We start from the raw sequence: 17376 nt of genomic DNA on the forward strand, positions 1-17376 counted from the left end.
TACATACATACATACATACATACATACATACATACATACATACATACATACATGTGATGGCTTGCATGAGAACAGCCCCCAGAGCTCATATGTCTGAATGCTTGGTCCCTGTTGGTTGAACTGCTTGGGAAGGATCAGGAAGTGTGGCCTGGTTGGAGGAAGGGTGTCACTGGGGTGGACTTTGAGGTTTCCAAAACCCATGTCATCCCTAATTAGTTCTCTACTTTCTCTTCTCTTCTCTCTCTTTGTCCATCCCTCCTCCTTCTGGATTAAAATTAAGTTCTAAGTCACTGTTCCAGCGCCATGCCCACCTGCTGCCATGCTCCCCACCATGATGGTCACCAACTCTCACCCTCCAGAACTGTGTGGCCCAAATTAAATGCTTTTTTTTTTTTTTTTTTTTTTGGTTTTTGAGACAGGGTTTCTCTGTGTAGCTTTGCGCCTTTCCTGGAACTCCCTTGGTAGCCCAGGCTGGCCTCAAACTCACAGAGATCCGCCTGGCTCTGCCTCCCGAGTGCTGAGATTACAGGCGTGCACCACCCCCGCCCGGCCTAAATGCTTCTTTTTATAAGTTGTCTTGGTCATGGTGTTTTGTCACAGCAATTGGAAAGTAACTAAGACAACGTAAAATAAAACATTTATTTGAAAAATCAACGTCTATAAGAAAAAGATGTGAGGGAAGAAAAAGATATGAGGGAAGACGTTTACACAGCCTGAATCCTCCCTATGGCTTGAAAAGCAGCAGAGCTCTGCAGTCCTGCTGCACAGGGTGACTGCTGGGAAATTCAATACAGAGCACATAATATGTACTATTGAGAGGCAAGAAACCCCAAACACCCCCCCCCCAAAAAAAAACCACTGCTTCCCAGGGCATTAGAAACAGGGCTGCTTCTCGGGGCGATTTCTGTGCACCATAGCAAGCAGTAAAGGGGCAGTGAATTAATGCTTTCACTCCCATACAGTGGATAGTGTCCTTGCCAATCTGAGTGTAAAAGAATGTGCTTATCCAACTTAGTTTCCGGATCTCTTCATACACCAGTGAAGATATTTGCATACAGTGCTAGAATTCGGAGGGCACATGCAAAGATTTAAAATTTGCACTCAACCCCGATGTCATCACACTCCCAGACGTGATTGGAAACACACCTTAAAAGAGAATCTGCAGTCACTAGGAGGTCCTCAGCCGAGGACATTCTAACTTCACTCACACATATTTTCTTTTTTCCATCCCACTTGTGCTCTGAAAGAATTCAAAGGATTTATGAAGAAGGAATTTGTTAATATCACATCTCTAACAGCTGCTAGTTGGGTGTGCTATATTCATAGCGTCTTCTATTACAATACATAGCCATCTCAGGAAGCAAACTCGAGCATCTGCTTCCTTTCAGAAAACTAACTTAAAGCTACCCCTCACCTTCCACAGAGCCGATGAGACAGACGATCCACTGGGAATCCGAGTTTAACACTGCAGTTATTTAATGGCTGAGATTTCTAGCAGCTACCCATCCAGCCTTCAGCCTGTAGCATGGCCATAAACAAATCATCTGGAGATGAGCAGCTGACCCAAGTAATTCATGTTTGGGGACCAGGTGTCCTTTGTTTCTCTTAAAGCACACATACAACCCTGACAATGTGTCTAACAATCAGGTAATCAAAAGGAATTAAAACGTCGTAAGGGGGGAGTTGGAAAAAAGACAAAATGTCATAAAGGGGCTGGGGCTACCGCTGCAGCAAAGGGCTATTCAAGGTCCTGAGTTCAATCCCAATCAATCAATCAACGTAGGCCATTTTCAAACATGCTCCAGGAGTCCAAATAAATAGAAGAATTAGAATACTTGGTCAGAAATTTCTACATTTCCCCTCACAAACTGTCTTCAAGACTACAAAATGTTAATTCTAGTTCTAAATGAAGGCTTCTCTCTGTCACATAAAAAGTTCTGGAAAGTTAGCCAGGGGTGGTGGTGCACACCTTTAATTCCAGCACTCAGAGGCAGAGACAGATTAATCTCTGTGAGTTTAAGGCCAGCCTGGTCTACAGAGTGAGTTCGAGGACAGAGAAACCCAGCTTGAAAAACAAAAAAGTAACAACAAAGTTCTGGAAAGTTACTGAATTGCTAAATAATCACTCAAAAAGGAGATGAGGTACAACATTTGTAAAGTTGAATCACACCAGTCATAAATTCCACAAAGGAATATTTTATATATAAACAGCACGGCTTTGAACATTTGATAATCTCACAAAACTTATCCATAATAAGATTTCCACTGTCAAGTAGAATAAACAAGTAACCAAAGTCTGGGTTACCACAGACTAGAGATTTCCAAGTTTAAGATGCTTGAGGTACCACCTCAAGCACCTTACCTCTGCATGCTTGTGTTTCTTCATACACAAAGCAGGAAAAACAATAACGTGCTCTTAAGTTATCAAAATCAAATGAATTAATTCACATTAAGTTGTCATAAGAGAGCCCAGCAAAGGGTAATTACATGAAATGTTTATTACAGTGTTAGAAACTGTGCAGCCCTGGCATGCCTTGAATTTGCCCTGTAGCCAAGGCTGGACTTGAACTGGCAATGATCCTCCTGCCTCTGCCCCTTAAGTACGGTGATTACAAGAATGTGTGACCACATCCAGCTTGGAACTGGTAATTTGTTGTTGTTGTTGTTGCAGGGCGACTTGGAACTTAGTGTGTAGCCCAAGATGGCTTACAACTCACAGTGATCCTCCTGCCTCAGCCTCCAGAGTACTTCGATTACAAGCATGAGCTACAGCTGACAGGAGCTAGCATTTTTTAAGTGGAAATAGTGCCTACTGATAGCATCTGAAAAGCATAACCCTAAAAGTTAAAAAACAAAACCAACAAAAAAGTAGTTTCCACCTATGAAGATGACATGTTTTTAGAGATGTATTTTCTTTTTACTCATATGTGACGGAGATGTGTGCACGTATAAGGGCAGGTGCCTGCAGAGTTCAGAAGAGTGTGTCAGAGAATCTCACACTGTTTGAGCCACCCAACCTGGTTGCGATGGACAGAACTTGGGTCCTCTGCCACAACACACCTTTGAAATCACTGAGCCATCCCTCCAGGCCCAGGAGTACAGCTTTAAGGTATATGTAAGCTAAAAGCCATAGAATGGAAAACTCCTCATATTAAAAAGAAGGCTACAGCTTTCCAAGTGGACTATGGGCACCCTAGCAACTTCATCTTGGCCATGGGTCCTAGATTACAAATGTATATTGTACTTCTTATGTAAGGCAAGCGGATCTCATCCCTTAATAGCAAGAAACCCGTCAAATCAGCACACCCCTGAAGGGCAAAACCGGAGACTAAGAATATATGAAGCCCTCAGCATTTTTTGCTTTTACCAACAAGTCAAATAGAAATTCATCCCTGAAGTCAACTGCAAATGTATCTCCAATAAAATCTGCAGACTTTCATGTGAACAAATCTCTTCAACAATAGGGAGTTGTTCTGGTCTGTGAATAGAACAGTGTCAGTGTGACCAACACAGTGGGAGCTGGACATTCCTGACACTCCTGTCTCCTGGCTAGCCTCTGGTCATCTGTATCTCCCAAGTGCATTTGGTTTTGAAATAACTTTCAGGCAAAGAATACGGTCACCCAGTATAGGCTCATCCTTATCACGGAGGCCTGTTTCTGGCACTTCTGCACCAGACCCCCCTCTTTTTACTACCATCCCCACTCTGAGTACCCCACAAGAATAAGCATCAAACACAAAAACGCTTTGTCTTCCTAAGTCTGTCCACCCCCCTCTCCCAACGATGCCAGTGCCTTGGTGTATTAATTTGTATTTTTTGGAAAACGCCACGGACGGCAACAAACCCAAGAAACAAATGATCCAAGGGTTGAAGGGTGGTCCGAGTTGGGTTCCCTATGAGCAAGGAGTGGTGATTTATGCAACCTTAAGTCTGGCACTACTTGATTGGCAGGCAGTCTTAAAATAATAATAATAATAATAATAATAATAATAATAATAATAAAATTTTTAAAAAACTTTTAAAAAGGCTATTAAATAGCCTCTGAAATTGGGTTCACAAATCTACTTCACAGAACTGTTTTAAGACCTGAGATAATGGCTTCAAAGTGCCGTGTGGTATTTATAGAAAGTAAACTTCCAGCGCTTCTGCTCAACTGACCAGGGAACTATTATCTCCCAGGAATTCCAGTGGAATGAAAAAGCGCAAAACTTTCAAGTTTAGCAGTGTGTCGGGACCAAAATGGCCCGGATGCTATTGAAGTGGGTGGTGGTGGTAAGGGTCTCCTCCACCACGCTGCGACAACGGTGCTCATCCCTGTGCAGTTCCATCTCCGCGCAAGGATGGCCGGCCTTGTCCCCTCGTTCAGCTTCTTTGTTGACCCCAGCAGCTCCCGGGAGGACAGGCCCCTGGCTGGAGCTTCCCCAACCGCTCTTCGTCCACGACTTAGGGCACCACGCTGCTGATGGGGTGTTTTCTCCAGTAAGTTTTCGAGCCCGGGAAGCGGCTGCCACAGTCCTTCTAGAATCTAGACGGCCGTGTCCCTGTCCAGGACCAGCCGCATCCACGCGGGTCAGCCCGAGACCCGACCCGACAGCCCGACAGCCCGGGGAACCGCGCCCGCCCCGAGACCGCTATTCCACGGCGGCCCGGGCCGCTCCGTTCCCATCGCCACACACCCCACTCTCCAGTGGCCTAGAAGCGTCCACTCACCCCTGAAGAGCAACAGCAGAAAGAAGTCGGGCAGCCGCGCGCAGAGCCGAAGTCGCAGACGCCGGCTCAGCGCCATGTCGAGGGGAATGTGAGGGGCTCCGGCTTGCCGCGGAGAACCGGCCTTGTGCGCATGCGCCCGAGACTGCCTGGACCCTGCGACCCGCCTCCGGTTACCATAGCGACCACACGGCCCAGCCGGGCCGGCACCATGGTGACCGAAGAAGCTCTAGTCTGGTTGCTACGGATGCAATGATGCTCAAGGTTTGCAGGTGGTATCTTGGTCGGTGGACTGAGTGGGAGGAGGGCTAGAAAGCGTGTCTGGGAGGGAGATGGGATGGGTTTATAAAACTGTAGGTTATTGCTAGAGATCTAAGAAGGATTACTCCATTAAAATTTAGGAAATGATGGGGATGGAGAAATGGCTCCGCAGTTAAGAGCACTTCTTGCTCCTGGAGAGGACCTGGGCTCCATTCCCAGCACCCACATGGTGGCTCACAACCATCTGTAACTCCAGTTCTAGGAGATCTGACATGGTCTTCTGACTTCTAAGTGTACTAAACATTTATGTGGTGCACATACACACATGCAGGCACACACGTGAAATAAATCATTATATTTTTTAAGTTAATGAGTGTTATTTTAAAAATAAAGACATTGCAGAACCAGGAAAGGCTCCCAGTGGTGGAAATGGGACACCAACCCAGCCACAAAACCTTCAACTCACACCTGTCCTGACTGCAAAATGTGCAGGGGGATGGTGGCTCAGAGCTTGTGGAAGTAGCCAACTAATGACTGTTCTAACTTGAGGCCTAAGCCATGGGAAGAAGCCCATACCCCTCACTGCCTGGATGACCAGGAACCAGAAGTATGATGATGGCTCAGAGACCTAGGATATAACTAAACACAACTGAAAAAAAAAATCAATGAAATGATTCCTAACAATATTCTGCTATACTCATAGATTTGTGCCTAGCCCAACAGTCATCAGAGAATCAGAGAGGTCTCCTCCAGCAGCTGATGGGAGCAGATGCAGAGACCCATAATCAAACATAATGTAGAACTCTGTGAAACCCACAGAAGAGGGGGAGGAAGGATTGTAGGAGCCAAATGCTCAAGGACACCAGGAGATTATGGCCTACAGAATCAATTAAGCAGGGCTCTTAGGGCTCACAGAGACTGGAGTGACAATCAGGGAGCCTGTATGGGTCTGCACTAGGTCCTCTGCATACAAACTGTGTTTATTTAGGTTGGTGTTTTTATGGGAATAGAGCTGTCCCTGGCTCTTTTGCCAGCTCTTGGGACCCTTTTCCTCCTACTGGATTGCATCTTCCAGCCTTGATATGAGGGTTTATGCCTAATCTTATTGTATATTGTTGTGCTGTGTTCAGTTGATATCACTGGGAGGAAAAGAGTAGGAAAAGTGGATCTGGGGGAGAAGGGAAGCAGAGGAGTGAGAGGAGCGGAGGGAGGGGAAGCTGTGGTAGGATGGATTGTATGGGAGAAGAGTAAATAAAAAGAAAAAAATGTTGCCGAGTAATTTTGGAAACAGTAGTGTTTTCACACCCGGAGAGCCCCTGATTCCATATGTAATAAAAGTAGGTGCTGAAATTTGCACAGAACATTACCAAGCATACTTAGTACATAAAAAACAATAAGTTACTATAGAATCATAATTCATTTCTCTAGTAGAGCTAAAGCATAATGGCACACACAGTAGTTTATCCTACTGGATCTCGCTTTGTAGACCAGGCTGGCCTTGAACTCACAGAGATCCACCTGCCTCTGCCTCCTGAGTGCTGGGATTAAAGGTGTGTGCCACCACTGCCTGGCCCTTTGTTTTGTATTTAAGGTTTATTTACTACATGTATACAGTACTCTTTCTGCATATAACCCTGCATGCCAGAAGAGGGCACCAGATTTCATTACAGATGGTCGTGAGCCACCATGTGGTTGCTGAGAATTGAACTCAGGACCTCTGGAAGAGCAGCCAGTGCTCTTAACCTCTGAGCCATCTTTCCAGCCTGGAACGAGCAAGAGAATCTGAAGTGTTGCTTAATAGAATGGAAAAATTCTTGAGAAAAGTTTGCACTGTGTTTAATATAAAAAGAACATACCTACCATTCCAGAAACAGCATAGTTAAAATGGAATTCTGAGTCTGTTAGTAAAATGTGCCAGAAATTCCCAACAACCAATATTATTATTCAATGGGTAACATAAGGATATTTCAAGAAATTTTAAAGAGAAAGGTCATTGCCAAGCATGTTTCAACTTTCATCCATATATGATCTTCAGTATACATTTTATAAATGTTCAAACCTCTATAAACATAAATTTGATTACTCTCCCACAATTTCATGAAAAAAAAAAACTAACCTCAAAAGTAAAGATAAAATTTTAAGATAACCTATTATGATTCAACTTGTCTTTTTCTTCTGTCCATTCCATATCACCATGCATCTAAGTCATCAGTAAATGTGTGTAAAGAATATTTTGCAATGGTGGCCTCTCTCCCTCATTAAACACAGAACAAAGTAGAGTTTCGGGTGATTTTCCTTAAGCCTAGCTGGTTTTTTCCTGCTCTCATTTTTCCTCTGGTCACATGCTCAGTCATAGTTACCTAACTGAAGGAACCATTCTCATTGCTTGGGGAATGTGAGATGGTGTCTGATTGTGGGCAGAGTACCGCTATTCAGAAGCCAATGCCTCCTTTCTCCTGCCGAATTCCTGTGTTTGCATTACGGCATGGTTCTTCCTGTTAAATACCCTTCTGTGTTAGAGTTACTTGAAATTCAGGCAGAGATGACAAAGAAAGGCTTCATGAATATTCCATAAAGGGCAGTGGTTCCTGGGAGACGGGGTGGCAGGTGCTTTCACTGTATAAAGTGTTGACTGCCCTCCACAGTGGAGTTTGTGCATCATTAATGGTGGCTAAAGTGTGGTCTTGGAATGGAAGTGCAGCTAGAGATGCTGCAAGGAAGGGTAACACATTTGTCTGTGATGTGGTCTGTTCTTTCTAGAGAAACTGTACTCCAGTCAGCAAGGAATGAACTCGATGAGGTCAGAAGCAATGTTCTAGAAGCATTTGGTAAATAGAGCTGGGAGTCTGTGCCTTTACCACAGCATAATCTATCAGAGTGTATTTATTCTAGTGTGTGGCATACTAGGAAGAGATGCATTTATTTTTGTCTCTTTTTGAAACAGGGTTTCTCTGTGCAGCCTTGGTTGTCCTAGAACTCGCTCTGTAGACCAGCTGGTCTGGAACTCAGAGATCTGACAGCCTCTGCCTCCAGGGTCCTGGGATTAAAGTGCGTGCCACCACCACCACTGAGTGAGAGGTGCATTTTTCTTTCTTTTCTTTTCTTTTTTTCCTTTTAAAAGGTTCATTTATTTATTACATATACAGTGTTCTGTTTGCATGTATCCCTGTAAGCCAGAAGAGGTAGCCAGATCTTATTACAGATGGTTGTGAGCCACCATATGGTTGCTAGGAATTGAACTAAGGACCTCTGGAAGAACAGCCAATGTTCTTAACCTCTGAGCCATCTCTCCAGCCCTCTTTTCTTTTTTCTTTTTTTTTTTTAACCTAATTTTTTATTGATTCTTTGGGAATTTCACATCACGCACCACAATCCCACTCACCTCTAGTTTCTGGCACACCACCATCACCAAAACTCCTCTCAGATATCCTGCTGTTGTCCCGAGTCATGGAGATCCTTGAGTTCCTTCTGCAGAACCAATTCCTTCATGTAATCCAACAAAATGGGATAGATGTTAGGGTGGACCAACCCAAGGCCCAGGATGTGGGTCTGGGTGGTAGTTGAGCTGTTTGGTCCAGGCCACTGGGACTGCTCCCCTCAGATGAGGGACAGACCCAGTTCTCCCATACCTGTGGTGAGGGGTGGGGCCTAAGAGTTGCATTTCTCAAATGAACTAAAGAAATTAAATTTGGCCAAGTGGTGGTGGTGCATGCTTTTAATCCCAACACTTATTCAGGATGCAGAGGAAGGCGAATTTCTGCTAGTTCAAGACCAGCCTGGCCTACAAAGTGAGTTCTAGGACAGCCAAGACTGTTACCTAGAGAAACTCTGTCTCGAAAAACCAACCAACCAACCAAACAAACAAACAAAAAATTAAATGTGCATATGCTGGACTTAAAAGTTGTACAATATTGTTATGCAATATAAACACACAAAAAAAGGACAAATCAAGAGGCAAAAAGAGTGGTTGCCTGTGTGATTTGCTTCTGAGCAGGACAAGGCTGATTATTTATGTTTATCTGAGGCTTAGATTCCTTACCTATAAAACAGGGACACCACTTCTCATCCCAGTGAACCGATTGCCTGAGATTAAACACTTGAGAGCTCAATACATATTTACTGCTCAGACTTCTTCCCTTCCTCACTATCATGCTTCTGATTGAGCAAAACTGACTTCAATATTCTGCCAGAGCCTTGATAAACAAAACACCCTCAACCTGCAGAGAAGTTAGAGGGAATGAAAACCAAAGATGAGCTTTACATGAGTGGTTGATTTTTTTTTTATAGTCTTTCTGTGATAACTTGAGAAAGTGACTCAAGGTCTGACATTTACTATGTAGACCAAGCTGGCCTCAAATTCACAAAGATCTGCCTGTATCTACCTCTCAGGTGCTGCAATTAATGCCGTATGCCACAACATCAGCTGACATTATTCTTTAAAAAAAAAAAAATTACACAATCTGCTGGGCGATGGTGGTGCATGCCTTTGATCCCAGCACTCAGGAGGCAGAGAGGTGGATTTCTGTAAATTCAAGGCCAGCTTGGTCTACATAGTTCCAGGACAGCCAGGGCTACACAGAGAAACCCTGTTTGAAACACCAAAAAAAAAAAAAAAAAATTACACAATCATAATTTCATTTCCTTCTATTCGTCATTAAGTTCCTAAATAATCACTTGAAGTCAGCTTTCCCAGCACGAGAGAAGGGGGACTCTTTTCTTTATGGGAGTCTCACCCCAAAGCATTTGTCTACACAGCTTTCTGGGAGCTTGGTCTTATGTTTGTTGCTACGTTTCTCCTTCCTTTCAACTCCCTCTTTCTTTGCAATGTTTTCCACTACATTTACCTACATTTTATCCCAACTATCATCCTCTCATCTCTGTTCCGAGTCCTTAAAATGTGCTGTAGCTCACTTGATTTGCATATGCCTCTGTGATTGTTGAAGAAGATCACACTGTCGGCATTTTTTTTTTCAAGTGACTTCCTATGGTGAAACCTTCAGCAGCAGCTATTGAAGAAAGCTTCCACAGGGGACCTGGGTAAATAGCTCAGTTGAGAGAGCACTTGCCTGGCATGCAAGAGGCTCTGGGTTCCATCCCAAGCACCACACAAACCAGGCTTGGTAACACAGTAGGATCAGAAGTTTAAGACTATCCTCAACTACATAGCCAGTTCACTGCCAGCTTAGGCTACAGGAAACTCCACCTAAAAATTTAAAAATAAGAATAGACAAAACTATCTCATGGGATCCCAAGTGTAGGTGCTTGTGCGCTCGTGTGTGTGTGTGTGTGTGTGTGTGTGTGTGTGTGTGTGTGTGTGTGTGTATCTTCATGTACTCATATGTGCCATGGGTTAAAGACAGTCCCTCCTTTATACTAGAGCAGGGGTTAAAGTATCTGTCTGGGGCTCTATACATTAGAACACAATGCCACTGGGACTGCTGAGAAGCCTCAAGGAACAACTATTGCTCCTGATGCGCAGGGTGGACCCACCTCCTGTTGCAGGGTTCCTAACCTGTGGCACTTTATGCTATAGTTGTATGCCTCCAGTATATTGCAATTGCTTTGTTTACATATTGGAGATATTTTTATCCCAGCCCTCCAATTAGAGGTAATTTTCATTTCACACAAATTGCACCACAGAGTGTTTACTTCCTCAAGGCACCAGGGAGAAACCAGAAGCCATCATGTCACTGTCACTGTTCCTTTGCTGCGGGGATCTTGTGCCCGTAGCAGAGACCCTTCTAGACCCAATTTGGTGTTTCAGGCCTTTGCAAGGAGCAGATTCTTCCAGAGAGTAGTACTGGCCTGTAATGCCCAGACCTTTCCAAGGATGGGTAGGGAAATTTCTCTGTGGTTGCCATTGCATTAATTCTGGATACCATGGTCTAGGAATGGAAATAGTGGGGATTTGATGCTATTTCCTGGGTCACCTACATGAGAGAAGTCTCAGGAAGCTCAACTATTATTCAGACCTTAAGGTCTTAAGACAATGATTAAGGGTTCTAGCTGATACTCTGTAGTTTCTCTTCAATTGCATGGCATTCTAGTCCATAAAATTTAGGATTAGGAGGAGCAAATGTAGCCAAAGTGAGGGTATAGGGATGATGTAGTACGCTAAACCCCACAGTGAGAATATACCCCAATCACTGGAGGAAAGGGTTCTTTAAGAGTGGACATCTCCCCGTCCCCATCTTGGTAGCCTTAGAGAGCCTCCAAATAGGCACCACTGTTTTCACTGTGAAGGGCTTGAGTGATGAGCTCTGTGGCCTGCATCAGATAGGCTGGGGCAGGCTCTCCATCCTCTGCCTCTTCCTTCTCCTGGCCTCCTGGCTCCCAGGGTTCCTGGTCCAGCCTTCTGGACTGCACCTCCTTGGCTGCCAGCACACCGGTGTCGGTGGGGCTGGAGCCTGTACTTTCTGTAATAAAACAGAGGATTCAAAAAAAAAAAAAAAAGAGTGCACATCCAGTTCTGACTAGCACTGGCCTTTTTAGCAGCTTATATAGGTCTTGAGTTTTAACCATCTGCATATGCTGTCATCTTTAAATCTCTTTCAAGTCTCTACCCCAAGTTACACTTTGAGCAATTAGACTGAGACAGGAGACTATGTCTGGCCATCTGGACAAGTAGAAGACTAATCAGCAAAGATATTGTCAAAATTATGTTCTAAGTAAATCAGTGTTGTTCTTTTCCTGTAGTTGTTTCTCAAGGTCATCCTGACCACCTAACAGAGTTATGGATCTCCTGATAATCCAGTGGGATTTAATAGTAACTGTGATCCTTGGACCTACCCATGGAGTCATGTTCTTCAATATGGGAATGGGCCTGACTGCCAGTTGTAAGCTGGGATTGTCTCCTTTAGTTATGCATGGGGAAGAGAGTCTAATTGGTGACAATCTTAGTGAATCTTTTTTTGGGAGGTTGAGACAGGTTTTTCTGTGTAGCCCTGGCTGTCCTGGAACTTGGTTTGTAGACCAAGCTGGCCTCAAACTCAGAGATCCACCAGCCTTTGCCTCCAGAGAGCTGAGATCAAAGGTGTGTACCACCACCACCCAGCTGTGAATAAATCTTAATAGAAATGTTTTCTCAGCAAGGAATTACGTCAATAACGTTAAAGGTACCAAATGTCCTTGTAACAACCTGGTTAGTATGCCACTTACCTCTAAGTCGTATGGGAGGCAGTGCTCTTTTCTAGCTCAACTCTCCTTTGCGTGACTTAATGTTTTCTAAGCAAGTAAATCCATTATAGCATCCAATTGTCACTCCTAGTTTCTCCTACTGAGGAAAGATGCATCGTAAAACCTTCTAACACCAATATTCCACGAACAATCCTTGAACTTCTTGTCATCGCCTAGCTAAAAATGAATCAGAAGTTTGGAGAGGGACCTCGGTTGTTAAAGGCTAGGCTCACAACCAAAAAGAAGGCAAAAATTAATGAGAAGAGCAGCTTGAGACCCTCAAGTGGCCACAAAGCTAAAGGATGGGCAGATGGCAGTATATACCGTTAGTAGTGCCTTCCTGATACAAAAGATAAACTCAGGATAATATGAATTTGATTAGCTATCTCCTATTTCAAACACCATCCTCAATTTTGGGCCCCACAAACCAGCCTTTAACTAACTTACCTAATGTTAAGCATTAAACATTAATAGAATACATTTTTTTTTTTTTTTGCCAGAGCTGAGGATCGAACCCAGGGCCTTGTGCTTGCTAGGCAAGTGCTCTACCACTGTGCTAAATCCCCAACCCCAATAGAATACATTTTTAATTCTTATTTGGTTAGCCTAAGAAAATGGAGTGCAGTTTGGGGCCCAAGGCACTTGGGTACAATCAGAAATCCTGAAAGCATCAGTGATACTCAGCGGAGACCCTGTGAAGGACAGAGAGCTTGAATTGCCCATCTCTAAGACCACCTTGTTTTCACCACCTTTAATATTCTGGGGTGACCATTCGTTCTTTCCCAGCAACACTTTGTCTTCCAGGCAGGCCCTGTCCCCTGGAATACAGGAAGGAAATAGGCAGTTTTGCCAAGTTTTGACATACAAAGTCCCCAGATGTCCTCCCCACAGTGCGGTGCTGTTACAGTTATTGACCTAATGCAATTTCACCATGTTTTATCTGTATTGCTGCATGGTCTAAGGCAGCTCTTTCCATATCTAGACTTCAAAACTGAGTCGGAGACAATAATAGATGATTAGTTAATACCCTTAGGAAACACTCCAGTGAACTAAGGACTGGCTAAGGTGTTCAGATTGAAATTCCGATTTTCCTCCTCCTCCTCCTTTTCCTCCTCCTCCTCTTCATTCTTTTTGATACAAGGTCTCTCTATGTAACCTTGACTGGTCTGGAACCCACTATGTAAAACAGGCTGGCCTTGAACTCACAGAGATCTGCCTCTGCCTCCTTAGTGGTTGGAATGCCCAGCTAATCACCTTGAAATTCTTAAGTTGTTACTTATGCCCTTTAGCTTCCTTAGTATGACTGAAGAAGTCACAGCTAGAAAACCAATTGTTATGTTTATGAGCTTCACAGCTTCATTATTGAGCATTATCTTTTCCTCTGTTCTCTTGAATCTGCTAACACTGACAACTTGACCTTTCTCAAAACTCCTTGGGCTATCACAAAATACTAGCCATGTGATATTTCCTGTCTGTATTTCCCTTCCCTTTGGCATGGTCATTTTCAAACTCCATCATTTCCTCTGTATCCACTTCAGATATTATGTCTCATGACTAAACCACTAGAATTTCCTGGTTCCATTTTGCTCTCCAATACAATTTAAGTGGCCTTCTTCTGCTTTCCAAATATAACATATACACCTCTAATTTATACGATACTATATTGGATTGTACTATATATTTCCTCTGTAAACTTTCTAGACTTTGAGTCTAGTCGTTTTTAACTTTTCTGTTGTGTTATTATATGTGTATGAGGCCACAATCCCTTTTTAGAACAGTTCTAGATGCATCCATAGCCATGCCTTCTTTATGATGAGGTCCCAAGTATTTCATGATTTCATTTGTGATCTCTATTTTTTTTTTTAAGATTTGATTTTATTTTAGGTGTATGGATTTTTTGCCTCCATGTCTGTACATCACATATGTGCAGTGCTCATAGAGGTTGGGAGAGGGCATCAGGTCCCTGGGAACTGGAGTTACAGATGGCTGTGAGCCACCATTTGGGTGCTGGAAACTGAATCTGGGTCCTCTTGAAGAACAGCAAGTGCTCTTCACTGCTGAGCTATCTTCCAAGCCCCTATGACCATTACTTTAGATTTTACTATTCATCATTTAGAAGTCAACTTTCTTGGAGTCTTTTTATTCTCCCCTCCCATGACCCCATGCTGCTGGGGTTAAATCCAGGGCCCTCAGCATTATTTATGTCCCCAGGCCCTGCTAGAGATTCACCCACTGCTGTGGTCAGAGAATGAGATCTAAACAAAATTAATGCTTCGATAATTGTCTTTCTGTCTTCCTAATATGCAACTTTACATGTGTGTCTTTTGTAATTAGAAAATGATGTGTATTCTTGGAAGTTGGGTATACAGCTGTAAATAAATACCCATTCAGTTAAATTTATATATTAGGCTCTCCCAAACTCTATTATTTCATGGAGTTATTTGTTCTTTTTCTGAAAAAGTGGTGCTACATATCACATTGTAACTACAGGTTTCCTAAGATCTCATTACAGTTCGGTCAAAATTCCTTTTATTTTTAACTACATGGTATACATTGAACCATTATAATGATTTCAGGAAATGTGAGGCCCCCACTCTCTTATAGCCTCCTTCTTCCATATCCTTCTAGTTTAAGAGCAAAATGCAGCCCCCACCTGCCTTTCCATCCTCAAGCTCCTTAGAATCGGAACTTGTCCTTCAAATAGCACTGTTAAAGTATTTTCTTCCAAACACATACAACCACCTCAATGATCAAAATCATGACAAATTGAATGTGCCCTGTGGTATCATGTTAGACTTACGGTTTCCCCATCATCTCTTCAACAAGAGTAAAAGCTCAGTGTAAGCGCTGCATCCTGTACCACACATACTACACCTACCATATGTTACTCCTTAAAGCACTTTCAAGGTCAGGCATGGCGGCCCACACCTTTAATCCTAGCACTCGGGAGGCAGAGGCAGGTAGATCTCTGTGAGTTCAAGGCCAGCCTGGTCTACAGAGCAAGTTCTAGAACAGTCAGGGCTATTACACAGAGAAACAAACAAACAAACACAAAATAAAAAGCACTTTTGAAATCTAATTAAGTGAAACATTCATACGGGAGTCATAAATGGCACATGTAGCACAACTCTTCTATCAAACGTTTAAAGAATAAAAGGCTATCATGCCAGATGCAGTGTCACATGTCTTTAACCTCAATACACCAAAGGCAGAAAACAGGTAGACCTCTGTGATTCTGAGGTCAGCTTAGTCTACATATCATAGCAAGTTCCAGGTCAAGAAGAGCTACATAGTGATACCCTATCTCAGAAAATCAGTAAATAAAAGAATATCTTCATGCTGAGACTGCTGAATAATATATTTTCCCTGAAGATAGAGAAATACCTAGAGGTCTGTCCTTGAAAGACACTGTTGTGAGTGTACCATGTCAGTAATATAGACAGTATCAGATTTTGTTGGCAATAGATTCACAAACTATACTGGTTTCATTGGCCACAACTGACCACATCCTTCTGATTTCCCTTGATAGCCAACCAAGGGCAAACATAAGTTTTAAAAAATTCTGATCTTTACATATATTAAGTCTCAGATTATGATACATAATAAATAGTAAATATAGACATATATATTTATAAATATATGTGTGTCTTTATGTCCATATATATACATATATATATAATCAATGCATGTTGTATAGGTTACAGAATGGCTACAAAGAATTAAAGAGGCTACAAGGAGTTTCAAAGAGGCCTAACTGGAAATAAGCAGAAAACCCATAGGGTACAAAGAAAGTCTTTTTATATGAGACAACCTTGGTGGCTCAAGGCTCTGCTGCAGGGTCAATCCATGGGTCAAGTGGAGTTGCAGAAGCAACATACAAGACCAGGGAGGCTATAGAAGTAAAGGACACGACAGAGTCCAGATGGACAAAGGTGCAAGTGATCTGCAGGTCCAGACAGGCAAGCAGGAGAGTAGATGGGTGGGACAGAGCCCAGCTGAAGCACTTGGAACAGAAGAGAGTTCTCTGTTTATTGATGCACACACGGTGATGAGAAGACAGGCTACTGTCATTACAGTGTTAGATGTCATTCTCTTTATAGGGTACCGGTGAAGCTGTTGTACTCTTTCCTCAGTCTGACATATTTGAAAAGCACATGGGCCTGGTTTTCCTGATTTTAATGTGCCCATGTGTTGCCTAATAGTTTCATCCAAGTCTGAGACATTCTATCAAGCAGAGAAGCTACTTGAGGAGGAATGCCAACAACTCAAAATAGCTTCAGGAAGTTCCTGAAACTGATGGGATTACAGTAGGCCCCTCCCTGCTAGAGTTAGCAATAAATGTTGAGAGTCCCTTTCAGATAGAACAAAGCTGAGCCACAAAGACTTTCACACAAGCTACACTACAAAGAAGATTCTGAGACCAGACCAGCTGCCTGGAAGAAGCAGTAGCCATCAGGGCTACCTGGATGAGATTTAAACCAGCTGTGGCACCTGGGAAGGACAATCTCTAACCTGTTCAGCTGCCTGCAAGCTGTGCAGTGTGCTCCAGGCTCCCAGCTGTGTGAGCTGTCACCCATGCTGAGGAGGTTTGGGTGATGCAGCTGCCTTTGAGACATTTCTATTCCTGTAAGTAACTCCTCACCCATATTCCTATAATTCCAATTAAACTCAACATCCATCAAGTTAGACTTTATTTATACCTGTTGTTTAGTCCACCAAGTACTCCATCTCTGCAGGGGAGTATATGTGTGTATTGTGTCTCCCATGAAAGGTTTTTATCATATAACACCATGCCCACATGCAGTCCCAAATTACCTTGATGACTTTATAGGCTAGAACATTTTTTTTTTTTTGTGGAGCTGAGGACCAAACCCAACATTTTTTACTGTTAAAAATAAGCTTTTGGGCAGTCTTTGCCTTGTGGGTGGTACTGGACAGATGTTAGCTACATGCCTCCAAGGTGCAGAGTCATCCTGTCTCTGCACTCAAAATAGAGTCAAATGCTGCTTGGAAAACTGAGTTTCTTATGGCAGGGCACAGTCTGAAAAATCACTATTTTTATACGTTATAGAGTGACTTTGAGAGGGACAGCCTGATCCCAACAGGTTCTTCTGTCACTTAACAGACATTATGTTGTGCATATGCTAGGTTTTAAGGTAGGAACTCGGGAGCTGAGGTAGAAGTGTCCTGCCTCCAGGAGCTTGTGTTCCAGTAGTAAAGAGAGGAAGACAA

General features: G+C 43.1%; 1 protein-coding gene across 1 annotated transcript in view; it reads right to left on the reverse strand.

The window, feature by feature from the left end:
- Jam3 (junctional adhesion molecule 3) overlaps positions 1–4843 on the reverse strand; it is a 56724-nt gene extending 51881 nt beyond the window's left edge. Inside the window, exon 1 of the mRNA XM_036194332.1 lies at positions 4711–4843. Within this exon, the coding sequence (XP_036050225.1) occupies positions 4711–4786 (76 nt within the window). The 5' untranslated portion in view covers positions 4787–4843. The remainder of the gene's footprint in view (positions 1–4710) is intronic.
- Positions 4844–17376: the final 12533 nt, after the last annotated feature.

This window comes from Onychomys torridus, chromosome 7 (genome assembly GCF_903995425.1).
Source record: "Onychomys torridus chromosome 7, mOncTor1.1, whole genome shotgun sequence".
Taxonomy (NCBI): Eukaryota; Metazoa; Chordata; class Mammalia; order Rodentia; family Cricetidae; genus Onychomys; species Onychomys torridus.